General features: G+C 35.3%; 1 protein-coding gene across 2 annotated transcripts in view; it reads right to left on the bottom strand.

Annotated features, from left to right (window-relative positions):
• The window catches only part of CSMD3 (CUB and Sushi multiple domains 3), a 756,099-nt gene that overhangs the window by 220,681 nt on the left and 518,455 nt on the right, over positions 1–16,963 (bottom strand). For both annotated transcript variants that reach the window (XM_074808674.1, XM_074808748.1), the window contains 2 exons: positions 5,252–5,443; positions 527–665 (listed from right to left, as the gene is read on the bottom strand). In XM_074808674.1, coding sequence (XP_074664775.1) covers positions 527–665; positions 5,252–5,443 — 331 coding nt within the window. The remainder of the gene's footprint in view (positions 1–526; positions 666–5,251; positions 5,444–16,963) is intronic.

Genomic DNA, 16,963 nt, shown 5'->3' with positions numbered 1-16,963 from the left:
AAGAAAAATACTAAAATTTCAATACTAAAACTAAAATTCCATTTAATAACCAGAACAACAGGAAGTATCCTGCTGAAGTATCCTGCAATAATATGGACTAATAAAACTAAAGATTACTTTTGAAATCTTGCTTAAATAGCAGGTGAGTGTCTCATACAAAATATGACGAATCAGTTGGCTTCATCATTAAAAACCATCCTCCTGGTTTGGGGACAATTCAGTGAGTTACTTCATGCTGCCTTCTCAGGAGGAGAATCTTGGTAAATTGAGCACCATCCACTTCCATATTAGTCAGTGTAAATTGAGAGTGCTTTTAACTGAACAGGAGCTATGAGCTCCCAAGCTCCACCTCTATGTGTATTGAATACTCGAATGTATTTGTTGTGACTGCTAACAAAGATAACAATTACTAATCATTTTGATAATTATATTAAGCATACATATATTACCCTACAAGGCTCTGAACAATTGCCAATAATAAAGCTACAAACATGACTTCAAAAATTATGAGCAAATAACAGTTTACCTGATAAATGCTAATGATATAACATAATCATTATTAACAGTGATAGTCCAGTCACAGTCTCTGCTGTGGGGATAAGGATGAGGGAAGTTTGGTGAAAGTATAAAACCTGATGAGCCAGTCAAGTTTCCTCCACAGGGAGCTGTGAATAAAAATAAATTGGAATTGAAGAAAGAAGGTAAGAGAAAAAGAAGCAAGTACCAGCAAGCTGTTCACTGACATTTAATGTCCTCTAAAAGTTAAACAAGAAACAAGTGAAGTATTTACAAAGCTTTAATAGAAACGAAAAATGTATTCACATTTCTCCTTAGACAAATACTAATACTACTAAGTGAAGCACTTGTTTTTGAACTCTGTGTCCTTTTATTTGCGTGCATAACATTCTGTCAAGTCTTTTCTGAAAATACTATGAACTTGAAAAATGTTCTGGCTGCAGACATAAAAATCTTGACTGGATAAGCTTTCCACTTTTTACTTCTTGTTAAAGGCAATCTAAAAGAAGCTTCTTAGGTTATGAAATATGATCTACTTCCACTGATAATGAAACTCGCTGCATTTTCACCAGACAGCACTGATTATTAATTCAGATCAAGACTGATATATAAGTGAAATTCAATGAAAATGTTCTAGTAATCGCAGTTTTCAAACTCAGAGATAAATAAAATATCTTCCAAGCACATACAGAAGAGATAAACACATTTTTCTATGTGATTTTAAGGTTGTTAAATGTTGTGTGTTTGTGGTCCAGAAACGTAAACACTTAATAAAAGGAATGAAAGTATCACTACCCTCATGAAATTTTCTACTTCAGCATTCTTTAACTGAGACTTCATATAGGACAAAACCAAATAAGCATGTTTTCTAAAGATTTTTTTGAAAGAACTTCTTAAATTTTATTCAAAAGATTCTAGATATGATTTTAGAAAGACTTATAATTTTGCAAAGATGAATTCTACAAAGTGATCATCTGCAGTACCATGGAAAGGAGCTGATCGCTCAGGTCTTCTGTAACAGAGATTAATAACTCAAAGGTTATTAATTCATTTACAGAATCATAGAATTATTTAGGTTGGAGAAGAGCCTTAAGATTATCGAGTCCAACCATTAACCTAAGACTACCATGTCCACCTCTTCTAGATCATGTCCCTAAGCACCACATCTGCACATCTTTTAAATAACTCCAGGGATGGTGACTCCACCACTTCCCTAGGCAGCCTGTTCCAACATTTGACAACCCTTTCGGTGAAAGGAATTTTTCCTAATATACAATATAAACCTCTCCCGGTACAACTTGAGGCTGTTTCTTCTTGTCCTATAGCTTGTTACTTGTGAGAGAGACTGACACCCACCTTGCTACAACCTCCTTTCAGGTAGTTGCAGAAAGTGATAAGGTCTCCCTTCCGCCTCCTTTTCTCCAGGCTAAACAACCCCATTTCCCTTAGGTGCTTCTCACAGGACTTGTGATTCACCAGTTTGTTGGCCTTCTCTGGATGCACTTCAGCACCTCAGTGTCTTTCTTGCAGTGAGGGGCCCAAAACTGAACACAGTATTAGAGCTGTGACCTCTCCAGTGCTGAGTACAGGGGGACGATCCACTTCTCAAGTCCTGCTGGCCACACTATTTCTGATACAAGCCAGCATGCTATCGGCCTTCTTGGCCAGCTAGGCACACTGCCAGTTCATCTGCAGCCAGCTGTTGAGCAACATCCCCCTTTTTTTTTTTTTCTGCCAGACAGCTTTCCAGCCATTCCTCCTCAAGCCTGTAGAATTGCATGGGGTTGTTGTGACCCAAGCACAGAATCCGGCACTTAGCCTTGTTGAACCTCATATTATTGGCCTCAGCCCATCGATACAGCCTGTCCAGATCCCTTTATAGACCCTTTCTACCCTCAAGCAGATCAACACTCCTGCCCAACTTGGTGTTGCCTGCAAATTTACTGAGCGTGCACTCGATCCCCTTGTCCAGATCATTGATAAAGATATTAAACAAAACTGGCCCCAATACTGAGCCTTCAGAAACATCACTTGTGACCATCTGCCAACTGGATTTAACTTAATTCACCACCTATCTTTGGGCCTGTCCATCGAGCCATTTTTTTATTAAGGAAAGAGTATGCCCATCTGTCCTGGTTTTGGCCAGGATAGACTTAACTTTCCTTGGGTTGAGAGGGAGCACAGCAAGAGAGACGGGCCTAGATCAGTCATTGGAGTACTCCATATCATGTGACATCACGCTCAGTATATAAAGCAGATGTGTGCTCTCTCATTTCTGTTTTCCGGTCGGCATGGCGGGATCTTTGGGAACGCTGCTGGGGGCGGGCTGCATACCTGTTGCTGGTTGGTGAACAACTGCATTGTGTATTACTCATTTGGACTTACTATTGTTACTATTACTATTTTTTTTTTTATTCAACCTACGAATTTCTTTTTTTTGTCCCTCCCCTATTTCACCGGGGAGGGGCAGAGGAAGTAAATGACTGGCCAGTTGGTGATTGGCTACCAGGCGAGTTCAAACCACAACACCATCCAAGTCACAAGTAGCCAGTCTCTCCAGGAGAACACAGTGGGAAATTGTGTCAAAGGCTTTACTAAAGTCCAGGTACAGATCAAAATGATACGTACAGATATAAATCAACTGAGTGGGAAACATACACAGTGATTTCTAATGTCACAAGAAATAAATCACAAATCATTTAAGAATTCAAGTAGTGCAAGTAGAAAACTTAAGTAGATTAACATATCTGCAGTTACAATATATATGAGTATAGTCTTCCTACATGTTATTTATTTATCTTATATTAAAATGGAGCACTGGATAGCTAAATTACCTCAAAACTAAAATAAAATTAGAATCTTCCATTATATTTTGTTACTATAACTGGTAATGAATTCCAAAATCACTGTTTTGTGTAAAAGCAGTTAGCTGAAACACCACCTTGTTCTAGGAACACATAAATATTTTAAATCAGTAGTACTAGCAAATGCATATAATAATGTTTTGAGACCTAGCACAATTTTTTTGCTTCACTTAACAAATCGCCAAATACAAATTTCATCATGATATTTTCTCAGAGCTTTTCAGTTGCTAGAGAAAGTTGCATTAGCTACAAGGTAACAGACTAGTGGATTTTGATTTAGTACAAAACATTTACTTAGTTTTATAATAAGGATAATAATGGCAATTTCTCTGTCTTCACAAGAGTAAAATTGGCATTATTTCTAATCAGTCACATCTTTAATTTTCTTTTGTTACAATTCTGAAACAAAATAATATTAAATTATTACAAAGCAATATGCTTCCTTTAACTGTAAAAGAGGTCACTGTAGCCTTCTATCTCGCTGAACTAAAAGTTTGTGCAAAAGAGGAACTGTGAGGTTGTATGGAATGTAAAGGCTGCTCATGACCTTGAGCTAGTGTTCTTCAGTATAATCCTGTAAATTCATGCTCTTCCAGTACTTTAATGGTTCAGGCTGCACTATCTGTGTATCTCAAGAATGAAAATATGAAAAGTACTGAAGAGAACATTAAGGGTATTCACTGTAACCAAGCTTCACTGAAATGACCCCTAAACTGTATCAGTCTGATGACATTTTCTGAGGCACCCTGAACTTACATATGTGATAGAAAGTTGTTAACTCAAACTGTCATGTCCCTGTTTCAGACTACTTTCTGGCAATGTCTGCATTCATGATACTTTCCTGATGTGTCTTGATTTACTTTAGTTCTCTGTTAAGTTCATTGATAGAATATTTGCATATTAGTAGCTTCTTTCTTATCTACTTACTCTTTCCTTTACACACATTAGCAGCTACTATTTCTGTTTACAGTGAGACTGGTTCTTTCATTTAATCCTTATCAATGTCTAGTTGATAATGAAAGAGACTCTCCAGGGGGTTAAAGTACACAAAGTTGGACAGTCAAAATACATTTTATTTCAAACTATACCATTAACAGCAGTAAAAAAACCCCATTAATCTTCAACTTTGTAAAATATCTCCCAAGACAAATTTTATTCAATTCAGATATTTTCTAGAACAATAATTATTAGGATTGCCTCAGAAAAGATTACTGGAAGGCTACTATCTACTAGAGACCTTTGTAATTTCTTATTAGTTTTCATCAGGATTCAGTTGACCGAGTTAAATGCTTTCAAAATCCGTTTAATATGAGCTATGTTAATCAGAATAGCATTAGAGACTAAGACAGTATTTCTAGAAATAAATGGTACATTGTAATTTTTTGAAAATTTTGTTCTTTCTAAAATAATGAAGACTGGCCAGAGAAATTAGGCTACCATCTTCTCAGTCTTTTCTGTTGCACTCTACTTTTGGCCTTGCATAATGTTACTTGATCTATAAATTCACCAGGAAATTTGCCTGATAGTTTACATGCACGGGCATATGAACTTTAACCATATCCTCCCCATTTATCACCATTTTTTCAAGTTTTAAGGCAAAGCTGAGTGTTATTGACATTGACTTTCTCGCTTTCTCTGTCACAGATCATCAAATTATAAATGATATGGCTTTGAGAGGAAAAGGATGAGAACTATTACAACTACAGAGGAAAGATTTTGGTAATGTCTGTTGGAGCTTTATACAGAATAATTTATCAGATGTGCAGTACTTGCATGCATTTGTTCTTCAAAGAAAGTTTCTAGAGCAGTGTGATTCATTATACTAGAATTTCAAAATTTAGGAAAGCATTATTTGATTTTTTTCTGCATACCTATACAGACTGGTGGGTTGGGCTGCCAGAAGTACCGATTTTCTACCTGAATGCAGGTTATTCTCTCATCTCCTTGCAGTTCATAGCCAGGGTCACATTGAAAAATGACAGTGTCTCCAGGTTCTCTTCCATCCCCATTTCTAGTTCCATTCATGGGAACACCAGGATCACGGCAGGCAGTAGCTACAGAACCTAGCAGAGAAAGGGAAAAATAAAATAATTTTTTAAGAAGTCAGCTTTGCAATCCATTTTTTCTCCATTACTTTTTTCTGATTAGGAAGCTCTGCAAATCCAAAATTTTCCTACTCACTTCTAAAATTTTGAGAAATCATCCTACAATCTGCTGGTTTTATACCATTAATTTTTGCCACCTGCTTTAATTATTGAAAGTGTCTAATTTTTCACTTTTTTTTTTTTTTTTTTTTAAATTTATGGGGCATTATAATATGTAAAAAGGGAAGTAAGAGATTTCCTAGTACCCTGGACACTCAGCACTTCTAACTTAGAGGAATTTTAATATGAATAAAGGAAAGAACAGATTAAGAACCTCAGGTTGTCCAATAAACCATGCTTGTACACATCTTCAGTTCTCCACAATTCTGTCATTCTTAAAAGTATGTATGGTGTAACATTTAGTAGAGAATTTGGAAGTTAATTTAATTTATCATTCATATCTATACCCTTTAACATGACATATCTACCATGCTAGGCTTTTGAAATAATATTAAAGAAATCACCTTCACAAAAAAAATACACATGGACTTAGTCTGAGAGAATATACAGCTACACATGATGGATAAGTACAAATTATTGCTAAGACCACACACTCAGTCACAATGACTACAAGAGAAGTAAGAGAGATTTATAGAATTTTCCCCAGATTTAACATATTAGGATCAACATATTATTTAATATATTATGCACCAAAATATGTAAGATTATGTGAAAAGTAAGCACATAAATGTTTATTTAAGTAAACATTATTTCCTACTTACATTATAGAACTGCAATGTGTTATATGTATTACAAATAGATAACAGATGTCAGAGTTGCCTGTGGAACTAGTCCCACTGAGCTCAGTAATCTGTATAACATAAACACAAAGTGGCAGTACTAAGAATTAATTCAGATGCCCTCTTTCTGGGGAGCTAGTACCAGCAGACAGCAACGTATTAATCTGAAATGCACGTGGTTTATATATTTACTATGTTTTTGAAGAAGAAATCTTGGTCTCAATGGATTATGTCCCTAAACAAACAAACAAACAAAAAAATGTATTTTGCTTTCCGAGACATACTTAATAAAAAAGAATTAGCTCTATAAAGTTATGGGGCTTTTTATGGGGTTATTTTTCCACATAAGAAGTCCTCAGTACAGGGGAAACAAACACAAAAAACCCCAGAAGAAATCAGCTATGACTGAAAGTTAGGGAAATTTTTCCTCCTTATTCCTCAAAGATTAAATACATATTTATTTAAAACATAAACTACAGCATAATAAATTAAAGATAATTTTTTTTAATATAATCATGAAAGTGTTTAGAGTTTCTGCTTTAGACACAATGATCAGGACTCCTGTTTATATCTTAAATAAGTTGCTGGTTTACAATTTAGAAAAAATATTACTAAAATATGGATTTATTAAATTTCACTGCACTATACTAGCAGATTTTGCAAATGTTGCATGTAGGAGAATAAGATACTGGAGCTAGATCACAGAGAAGTGAAATTTCATAAATTATGAAAAGGTTCATAATGTTAACACAGGTCAGAAGTAAAAAAGAAATCCTTAAAGTAAACTAGATTGAAACAAGTAGTAAAAATAGTCATATATTAATCTGCATTCCTCCCTTCGAAGAACACAGAACACGTCATTGTATCTTTTGATTAGTGTTGGCCAGTCAGAGCAGTCCATATTGGAGATAAACTCTGTGCTGCCCACTTAAATACTACCTGCCTCGAATCTTGCCATAAACAAGAGTAACACTCCTGCATCTTATTTAAAACATGCTGAAATCAATTCTAGAAGAATGGGGGCTGACACACAGAATTTGTAATCAGTCTTGAAGTGCTCAAGAGAGAAAGTTGTTGCTATAAAATTTGTTATTAGCTGTACATCATTTTGTTCTTACTAGATTCTATCATTCTGCAAAAGAATTGTATATGGCTGAAAAAGAAGGTAAAGGGCCACCCAGATGTATTTGGAATTCCTGATACAAACTCTTTGGGGTTCTTTTAATCACTTAGTAATACTTATGCAAATTAACTTTATAATATGAGCTACATATGCCAAACTGATAAACGTTTCCTTATTTGCCATGTACAGTAGCCTTCTTGCATACTTGCATGTTTGTTCAACCTACTTCTTTTTCTTTTGGCTCTGTAGCCAAATTGGTGAAACATGGTTTGGATAAGTGGACTATGAAATGGATGGAAAACAGGCTGGTATGCCAGGCTTAAAGAGTGCCCATGATCCAAAACCCAGGCGGCAGCTGACTATCAGCAGTGTCCCTCAGGGGTGGATGTTGACTTCAATATTGTTCACCACCTTCATTAAAGATGAGGACAGTGGGACCAAGAAAACTCTTGGCAAGTTTACAGACACTGGAGGATCAGCTGATAAGCTCTTGTGCAGCGATGTTATTTAGGGAGATCTCAGTAGGCTGGAGAAAAGACCTGAAAGAAACTTCATGAAGTTCAAAAAAGGAAATGCAAAATCCTGCATCTGGGACAAATCAATCCCAAGAAACAATTTGCCAGAAAGCAGCTTTGCAGAAGGAATAGAGAAGACAAAAACTCTTGGAATTGTGCAGCAAAAACACAAACAAAATATTCAGAAGTTGCAACAAGCAAAACTACAACTGCATAAAAAGAAAAAACTGGTGCACTACAAGGGTGGTCAAACACCAGAAAATTTTTTCCAGAGGAGCTGTGTTATCTCCAGCCTTGGAGATATTCAGAGCCCTAAGCAGCCTGGTATGTTTGACTTGTTTGTGAGCAGGGAGTTGGACTAGAGGTCTTCAGAGGTCCTTTCCAATCTAAACTATTCTATAACTGTTTTAGGGAAAGAACATAGCTTGCCATAAACAGCACTAAGATTCATGAATTGATATATTTATTTTTACTTTCTCATAAATAAATAATAATTTTGGTTTAAGTTGTCTAAAATCCATGGGAAATTTTGTTTCTATGTTCTCTGTTAAAGTGCTAAGTTAGGGAGGCATTTTAAGAAAGAGAGTAAAAAACCTCCATAATATTGCTACTACATGATATGTGATTTATTTATTCAAGCAGTTGTGTGACATTATCTTCAATATCATCATCAGAATAATAAAACAGTGCTGATTTCTTAGTGCAAGTACTCTGTAGATTTACAAAGCCACTAACTTAGAATATTTAGCATAATTTGTCCCACATTCTTTGGAATGTGATTGGGTAAAAATAGGTAAAAACCTTCGATAGGTATGCATAATGGACAAGTCAAACATAGATAAGTTTTTGACACGTCTTGCTCTAAATTTTTAATTTATACTTATATAAAAATCTCCAATATTTTGTTGCTATTGAGAGCAAGCACTCCAGTCAGTTTTGTATCTATCTCTGACCTCCATTTCAAAATATACACATACCTCTACAGAGCATTTCAACAAAAGTAAAGAACAGATTTAGATACAAAATTTCAGCTGTCATTTTAATTTGACTGTCATCTTAAATGGTGGTAGAGGGTCATATATATAAATGGTAGTAGATGTTTATTTTATTTATTCATTTGTCTTACCTGTTCCCATATTTTGTGGAGGAAATAACTGAGCATTATAGAATTAATAAAAAAAGACCATTTTTATCTTCATTTTTTCCTTCTAATTGATTTTAAAAGGAGCACACTAGGAGAAGATATCCAAACACAGTCCTGCACTTACACTGAGGTTAAAGTGTAATTAATTATTCCTTTACAGTATTTCTGAAAACCACGTATGTTTCTTTGTAAGCATGTCTCTAAATTCAACTTGCTTAATTAGGAATGAGATTAATTTAACTTAATTTTGGGCATGTGAAATTTAGGTGTCATATTAATAGGCTTGTTTCCCAGATTCCCTGTACAGTCAACATCACAAGGGAGAAACATCTACTTCTGTCTTCGACACTTCACATTCTCATGTGATGGAACAGAAGGAAACATTGACCTGATACATCAATCTTTTTCCATTGAGAGAAAAATCCTGTATGAATAATTTCTATTACACATATAACCTCTATTTTAAGGATAAATTTGTTACAATAAATTTCGACTCCCTCGATGTCATGTATTTGCCTCTAAAAGGAGATGGATTTTTTTTTTTTTTTTTTGCTAAATTAGATTGTCAGAATAAGAATCCTCAAATACAGAAATATCTTTTTTTGGGGTGAGGTTAAAAAATAATGATATTAGAAGGAAATCAGAGAAGGAAAAACTCAGCACTGTATATAATTATAGAACCAATCCATTTCTTGAGAGCTAAAATATATTAACTATATATTCAAATGGAGTTTCTTAATCACAGCTTTCTGTAATGTCTGCTTTACTCACTAGTTTTTGTTTGATGTGCCTGACTCTAGCCCATCGTTACTACTGTTAAAAAATGTGTGTTTGATTGATTTCAGAAAGGATCTCTATTATAATTATCTTGATAGGGTGTATTCTGTACTGCATTCTCAAGTTTGTTTGCCACTTTATTCTGTTTATTTTTGAATATTTCTTTTCATTATCTACCTTCAAGACTTTTTTTTTCTTCTTTTGAAGTATCTATACTGGTTTACTTATGAAGTATATATTCCAGTACAAAAACTGATTTTTTTTTTCCTATTATATATTCAGGCACCTCAATCACTACCTTCATCATTCCCCATGAAAACTTGTGCAGTAAACAAAAATCTCGGGAATTATAAAGTCCTTTATAACTTTGCTGTCATACCTGCAATGGAGACTTGAGAGCCTTCTGCAAAATAAATGGAGCAGGCTATCACAATTCCCCATAAATTCATGTATAGGCTCTAAAGTTCTTCATGACTTATTAAAATTGATTGATAAAGTAAGACAAGAATACATCAGGTTTTATTCTATTACAAAGATTGTAAACTCAGAGTTAAGAAAAGACTTCTCTTACAGTCTCATTATCTTGAATAACTAATGAGATATGATTTGTAACTGTAAACAATTAAATTGCTTTTTAGTTTTTTTGCTAGATGGGAAAAAAAAAAATTCAAAAAAGTGTCCGTTGCATAGTCCATGCAGCATGACAGGTGCAGGAAAGACTATGTGTGTAGCATAAGCCTGTGTGTGCTCACCTGAGAGCTTTTTTTTTTCCTAATGAAGATAGAGAAATTCAGAAACCTGTTTTATTCTTTCTCTGGGCAGTTCTAGTTTGGAATAATTACACTGCAATTAGTCAAAAGATCTGTGGTAGATTAAGAATTCAGAGAGATTGTTCCTACCTATGAACTCCAACTACAAGATGGGGATGAATGAGACTCAGTGCTCAAACTGTTCAGTAGGTGAGAAATTAGTATACAGATTAGACACACAGAGCTTGTATGTCTTTCTACATGGTCAGAGTGATAGAAAGTGTTTCAATATTAGCACTTCACACTTCAGAACTGAGTGTGTTTGTGAAGTAAAACTCCAGATTGTGTTTTTGTTTACTATGGAGCACAGTTTTGGAGCACATGAATTGATTCCTTTTGGATGAAACTAAACTTCTGAACTACACTAGAACAACTCTGAACTAAGAATATCTCTGAATATGAAGAGTGTTGCCGGCAGTGTTTTGGTACCAGCTGTTTCAATCTGTAGATCAGCTCCTCTTAGTCTATGTTACTTGCTAATACAGAAATAGCCAAAGGACCCAGAAGTGAGACATACCTCAGATATCCATACAACATATTCTCTAATGTAGACTTTGAATATGAGACCATCAGTTAGTTCTCCAGAAAATATGTGTCGATGCACAGGAACAAGTAATAGCTCTGGAGAGCTACTTATTTTACCCCATTCCTGATATGTGACTCGAAGGAAGTGGGGCAGAATCTTGTTTTGGAGTTTCATAGAAGCAAAGCCATGTAATAAATTCCCCACCTTCCATTTGGATTTGTCCTAAGACACTCGTATGAACAAGCTCATATGTTCTGAGCAGTTAAGACGAGAAGAGGGAGTATCTTAAATCATTACTTGACTAGCAGTACATGACTAGAAATGTTCCTACAGAGCTGCAGAAACCATTAAACCAGCATTCAGTCATATCCAGAAAGCTTAAACACAGATCTGACTACAAACATCCTTGATATGGGGTATAAAAGCATCTCAATACACCTTTTTAATAAGTCACCAAAATACATTTAAACAATAAATCAGATCATTAACTTATTGTAAATTGATCATTCCTGCTTCAAAAATAGTAAGTTACTGCCAGGGTCCAAAGGTTTCTGATAGTTCATAAGCCCAGGCAATTTGATATGTGACTGTAATGTCCTAAGATGGCAGCTCCATTTTCATGCAGGACAGATACTTTGAAACATGGTATTAAAAGTGCGACAAGGCACTAGTAGACTCCACTGATGCCAAGATCAATATAATAAATATCTCAGGATTTCTTGCTGTTAACAGTGATTTCTAAATTTAGTTTTCTATTGAATGCCAAGACTGATATCAGTAAAAAGTCTGAACCCCAACCCTGAGACAACATTACTTATTCTTTGAGATTAATTTATGCATGTTTTCTGGAGAGAAAACAAAGGGGAATTTTATTTGTTTATTTTATAATTAGGGGGAAAAAAACCAAACTTTTTTTTTTTCCTTCTTTTTGCCTCCACAGAGCACAAAATCAGGGTGGAAGCTCTAAGCCTTCCAAATTTCAAGCTCTTCATAACACACAGAATGTCAAAAAAAATTAACTTAAACCAACATGTTCTTCTAAACTACTATCACTTTAAATAAAGCTTTCTATAAGTGTTGATCTTTCAAACTTGTATCAGCCTGAACCAATCCTGACAGACTGCACCTTCAAAATTCAAGCTGTCCCAGACTCCATGTAATACCTTTAGCCATAGGGACACTGCAGTCTCCCTGCACCTCTAATAGTGTTCGACAACCAGGTCAGCCTGGTATTTTCTATCTCAAATCCAACCTTCTATAAAATTTTTCCTGAAAAAGAAAGAATAAAATAGCTACATTGTTTTTATTGAGTCTTCTACCAGCATAGCACTGATGAGAATTTTTTTTTGTCTGTTTTTAACTTCTGTTTCTGCTGTAGATTTAACAGAGATTTATGAGCATAGCCATTAAAATTCTTAAGTAAATTCTAACCACGGACTCAGTTTGTTGACTTTGTATGACTTCATAGACTCTATTTAAGTTTGTCAGTTATTGTTTGAAGATTAAAATGGGAAAATATTAAGAATAAAGCACAAAATCTGAATTTTATCTGGACAATGCACCCCTTCAACAAAAAGAGTAACTTTTTTCACAATCAAGGTTTTCTAGGTTGTCTAGGAAAGTTCTCTGTTTACCTAAGTCTTAGCTACATCATCTTAGGCACTTAACTTTGGGTTTCAATCCTCTCAGATTCTGCAACAGTAAATAAGTTAGGAGGTGTAAGATAGGTCAAGTTTATTTTACATGGGAAAAAACAACCAGACAACCAAAAAGCCCAAAACAAAAAAACTCAAAAAACCCCAAACCACAGAAATTAGTGAACTGGGGTAGACCACAGTTGGAATCTCTCCTAATTGGAAACAGAAGATGGAATACATTTTGATGTGGCTTGTCATAGAACTTCCTGAGTAGTTCAAGAGTCAATAGCTCAAAGAATGTAATACATGGTCTTAGCTTCAGATTCAAATAATCCTTAAGTAATCTAAAAGAAGTAAAAGCTTGGTAAGAAAATAGCTAAATCATCTGTTTAAGTTTCAGTTGCAGATATTCCAAGAAGACCAGACAACAGATGAAATTCTTGAATGAATTTCTGGAAGAAGAGAAGGTCCATGTGGAATGTCTAGAGCTGAGACAGCAGATTGGCTTGCTTCTCTTGCTGCTGTAAGGACTGTGAGAGATGATGGAGCAATAGGTGCTGTGGGTTATCAATAGCAGCTACCAGGTCACACATTCCATAACCTTCTCAGAGTAGCAGCAGCAAACACCTTGACAAACCAGGGCTCTGTCACAGCCAACAGATCATTTGCTGTCCAAAGCCATAGGAATCATTGGTACTTATCTTACAGATAGCAGGGCCCATCTCTACCATATCTCTATAACTCTCAGTGATCCTTTCTGAGTCTTATTTCCCTCTTACACTAAGCACTGACCAAATGCATCCCAGCACCAAGCCTGGTACCACACATCAGAACAGGAAACAGATGACTGAAGAAGGGTTATACATTGGAACAGGAAAGGTAACACTCTTCCCCAGTAGCCCTCCATGGGCATTTCCCTGGCTGCCTCTGAACTCACAGGGACTGCATTGTGATACTTGTGTATTTGTCTTTTTAAACATGTAATTGTCAAACATAGGCTGTGTGCATGCTATTGTCAAAAGAAGGGTTAAGTCAAGTAAATTGTTCTGTCCTGAAAAAACAAGTTCACTGAATTACAGATTTCTTGTGAATTTGTGCAGCTGTGTAGTCCCTCAGTGGGGATTTCTCTTGCTGTCCGCAGGCTCACAGAAACAGGCAAGCCATAACTTGTAAAGTTGCATGAAAAGATGCATGCTGGAGACTGCTGCAAGGTCCTTTACAAGGTAATGGCTTTTTATTTTTTTTCTTTTCTTTCCCTGTTTCCAAATATATAACAAATAATATTCCCATTTTGGTAATATTGTCTTAATAATAAATAACAAGTAATGTCTTTGTGAGGTATTTTCTTAAACATTGCATTATATGTGCATTATATTGCATTGTATGTGGGCACATGCACAGGTTCATGCATCCACATACACATAAATTGAGTACAAAGTTTTCTGGGAGATCCCAACCTGCAAAAAACCATTAGAGATGACCCTGACCAGAAATCTTTTGAAGACAATTATTACCAAAAAAATACAGAAAGTAAAACCATGCCTGGCAACCTTCATAACATACTATGCTCTAAGTATGCATTTGACAAGTGGGAAGAGGGAGGGATTTGGGGGGGGGGGGGGGGGGGCGGAATCTACCCTCTGAAAACAACTACTAAATCAGGCAATATAATCCAGGGATATGACTGGCTTGCAGTCTATCCAGGAGCAAAGCTCCCTACAGCATATGGCAGAAAGGTGTGTACAGGAGCCAAGCTCCCCACAGTGTAGGTCCGAGGGGTCCATCCACAGGGCTGGAGACCAGCACTCCCACAGCATTGCTCAGGATCCTTGTACAGAGATGAAATGCGGCTCCTGGGCAGGGGCCAAGGGGATTCCCAGTTGAAGATACTCAGGGCCAGTAAGGCCAGTTTAATGCACTCAAGACCCTGACATATGGAAAAATTATTTTATTTAAGAAACTTTGAAAGAAAACACAAAGCAATTAAGTTTTAAAAAGGTGGAAAAAGCTGTTTTTAAAACAATGTTTTACTGAATTGTCTACTCATAGAAAGACATAATTAAATTTCTATGCATAGAGTCACTTCAAGGATCTTATTCTTAGCTATCAAAACACACTTTATTTTAATAATTTTATTTGACATGTAGGAGACATTAATCATTTTGGAAAAAAACAAAACAAAAAAACCCCAACAAACAAAAAAAACCCCAAACAGAACAAAAAAGTAAATTTGGATAGGGCCTTGAAAAAAAGAAGAAAAAGAAACATCTGTTTGGTTTGTTTTTGCATCTTTCTCCTGCCACATATTCAAGGTTTTTTAGTTAAACCCATATATATATTTGGTGTATATTGAGGCTCATTAAGAAATTCACTCCATACATAGTTTAATCAGTGTAGATTCACCTGTTAGATTTTCCAAGAAGGCTCAACAAGAAGTAGTTCTGATAGACATCACAGGTTCATGGTTACCATAGATGCCAAGTCCCATGTTATTAAATATTCATCACACTGCTTTTGTTTTGTATTGCATATGATTCTTTATGAAACCTGGAGATTTATACTTCTGTGTTTACAACAGAAATGGTTTGTATGACCAGTAATGATAAGTTTTAGAATGCTTACCTGATAACTCAAGTTGGAAGACACAGACTACTTGGCCAACTTCATACTTAAATATTATTTCATTGCTACTGTATTCAGAATTTGTATCCAGGTTATTTTATGCATTCTATGGATTACCAATCAAAAGTATTTAGTAGCAATTGTTAACTGAACTTGTTTTAAAAGTGTTGTTTACCTTGTAACCTGGTATAGTCTCATATTTTCTTTTGTGGGGGGAACAGTGGAGATCAAGTTCTTTCCTAAGGGACTTTACCTGATTTTACTGTCAGATAGATTTTAGTTCTTAGGGAGATAACAGGCACAGGTTTAACAAGATAACCTAACTTTCTTTTTTCTTACTGTTTTTGTTGTCAATTTAGCTTAGTTGTTAAAATGCATTTTGTTAAAACTATCTGAAGTACTACACTGCTCTTATGTCTTATTGGACAACCTCATGAGCTATCTTCAGTTCTGAACATCTATTATTCCTTAAGTGTTTTCTCATAGCTTTGGCACTGAGCATGAAACCCAGTCCCAAATAAATTGACATATGGTTTCAGATAATTGCTGGAACTCAGCAGAAAATAGATACTGTGACAATATGTAATCATGCTGGCAATGCATTCCATCAGGGGAGAAGTGTTTTGAAAAAAAAAATCTTAATTTCATTTAGATTTGGAGTTTTAGTTTTTTTGGAACTATATGTTTAAGCTTTTTATACCAGATCCATTCCTATTTCAGATGGCATATTTCTTTATGTATGTATATGAATATACAGAGGTAGAAATGGCTTCTCAGAAAGAAGCAATCACCAGGATCTTGGACCACACACAAAGGCTACTTGTGCATTGAACAATGTTACCAATGGTCACCTGGTTTTTAACACCATTTCTACTGAAAAGATCATTAAGATGATCTGAGTGAAAATACATCTGTTTATATTTGATTCTTTACAGAATAGTGCACAACCTGTTCTGCTGCAATTGTTAAGGATACAATTGTGCAAAAGAGAACAGCACTGCTGTTTACCTTGTCCTTAATTTTGCACTCTGGGTGAACTGAAATCCTCTGAAAAGAGGGGGAGATTGCTCCTATCTTAGAAATCAAATTTTCTATTTTGTCTTTTAGTATCACAAATTGCATATAAGCATTATAGCCTTACAGTTTTGAAACCCTATTAATATTTTGGGAGTTCTTAAAGATAGGGCCAAATTTGGAGCTCGTGAGACCTGGTAAAGAAAGAAGTTGTTTAATCTGTCTGAAGTTATCATTGTTATCATTGAAAGTTATCATTGACTTTTTGCTTTGATTTTTTTTTTTTGGTACTATAATTGAACAGTTTGACATTAATACAGAGTTGGCCTCATTATTTGGTAACATTCTGTCCGTACACTTGAATGACATTACTCTGATCTTTCTTAAGATAACTAAAACATTTGACTTAGGAAAGCATTATACTATGGTCACTTGCAAAAAGTTACAGAACACTGTCAGAAAACAGCTTCTGTGTTCTTTAGTCTCATTACACAGATTACACCTTCCCAACACAACAATAAGAATGTAAAGA

Source organism: Strix aluco, chromosome 1 (assembly GCF_031877795.1).
Source record: "Strix aluco isolate bStrAlu1 chromosome 1, bStrAlu1.hap1, whole genome shotgun sequence".
NCBI classification, from domain to species: domain Eukaryota; kingdom Metazoa; phylum Chordata; class Aves; order Strigiformes; family Strigidae; genus Strix; species Strix aluco.
This window is presented reverse-complemented; position numbering and strand designations above follow the sequence as displayed.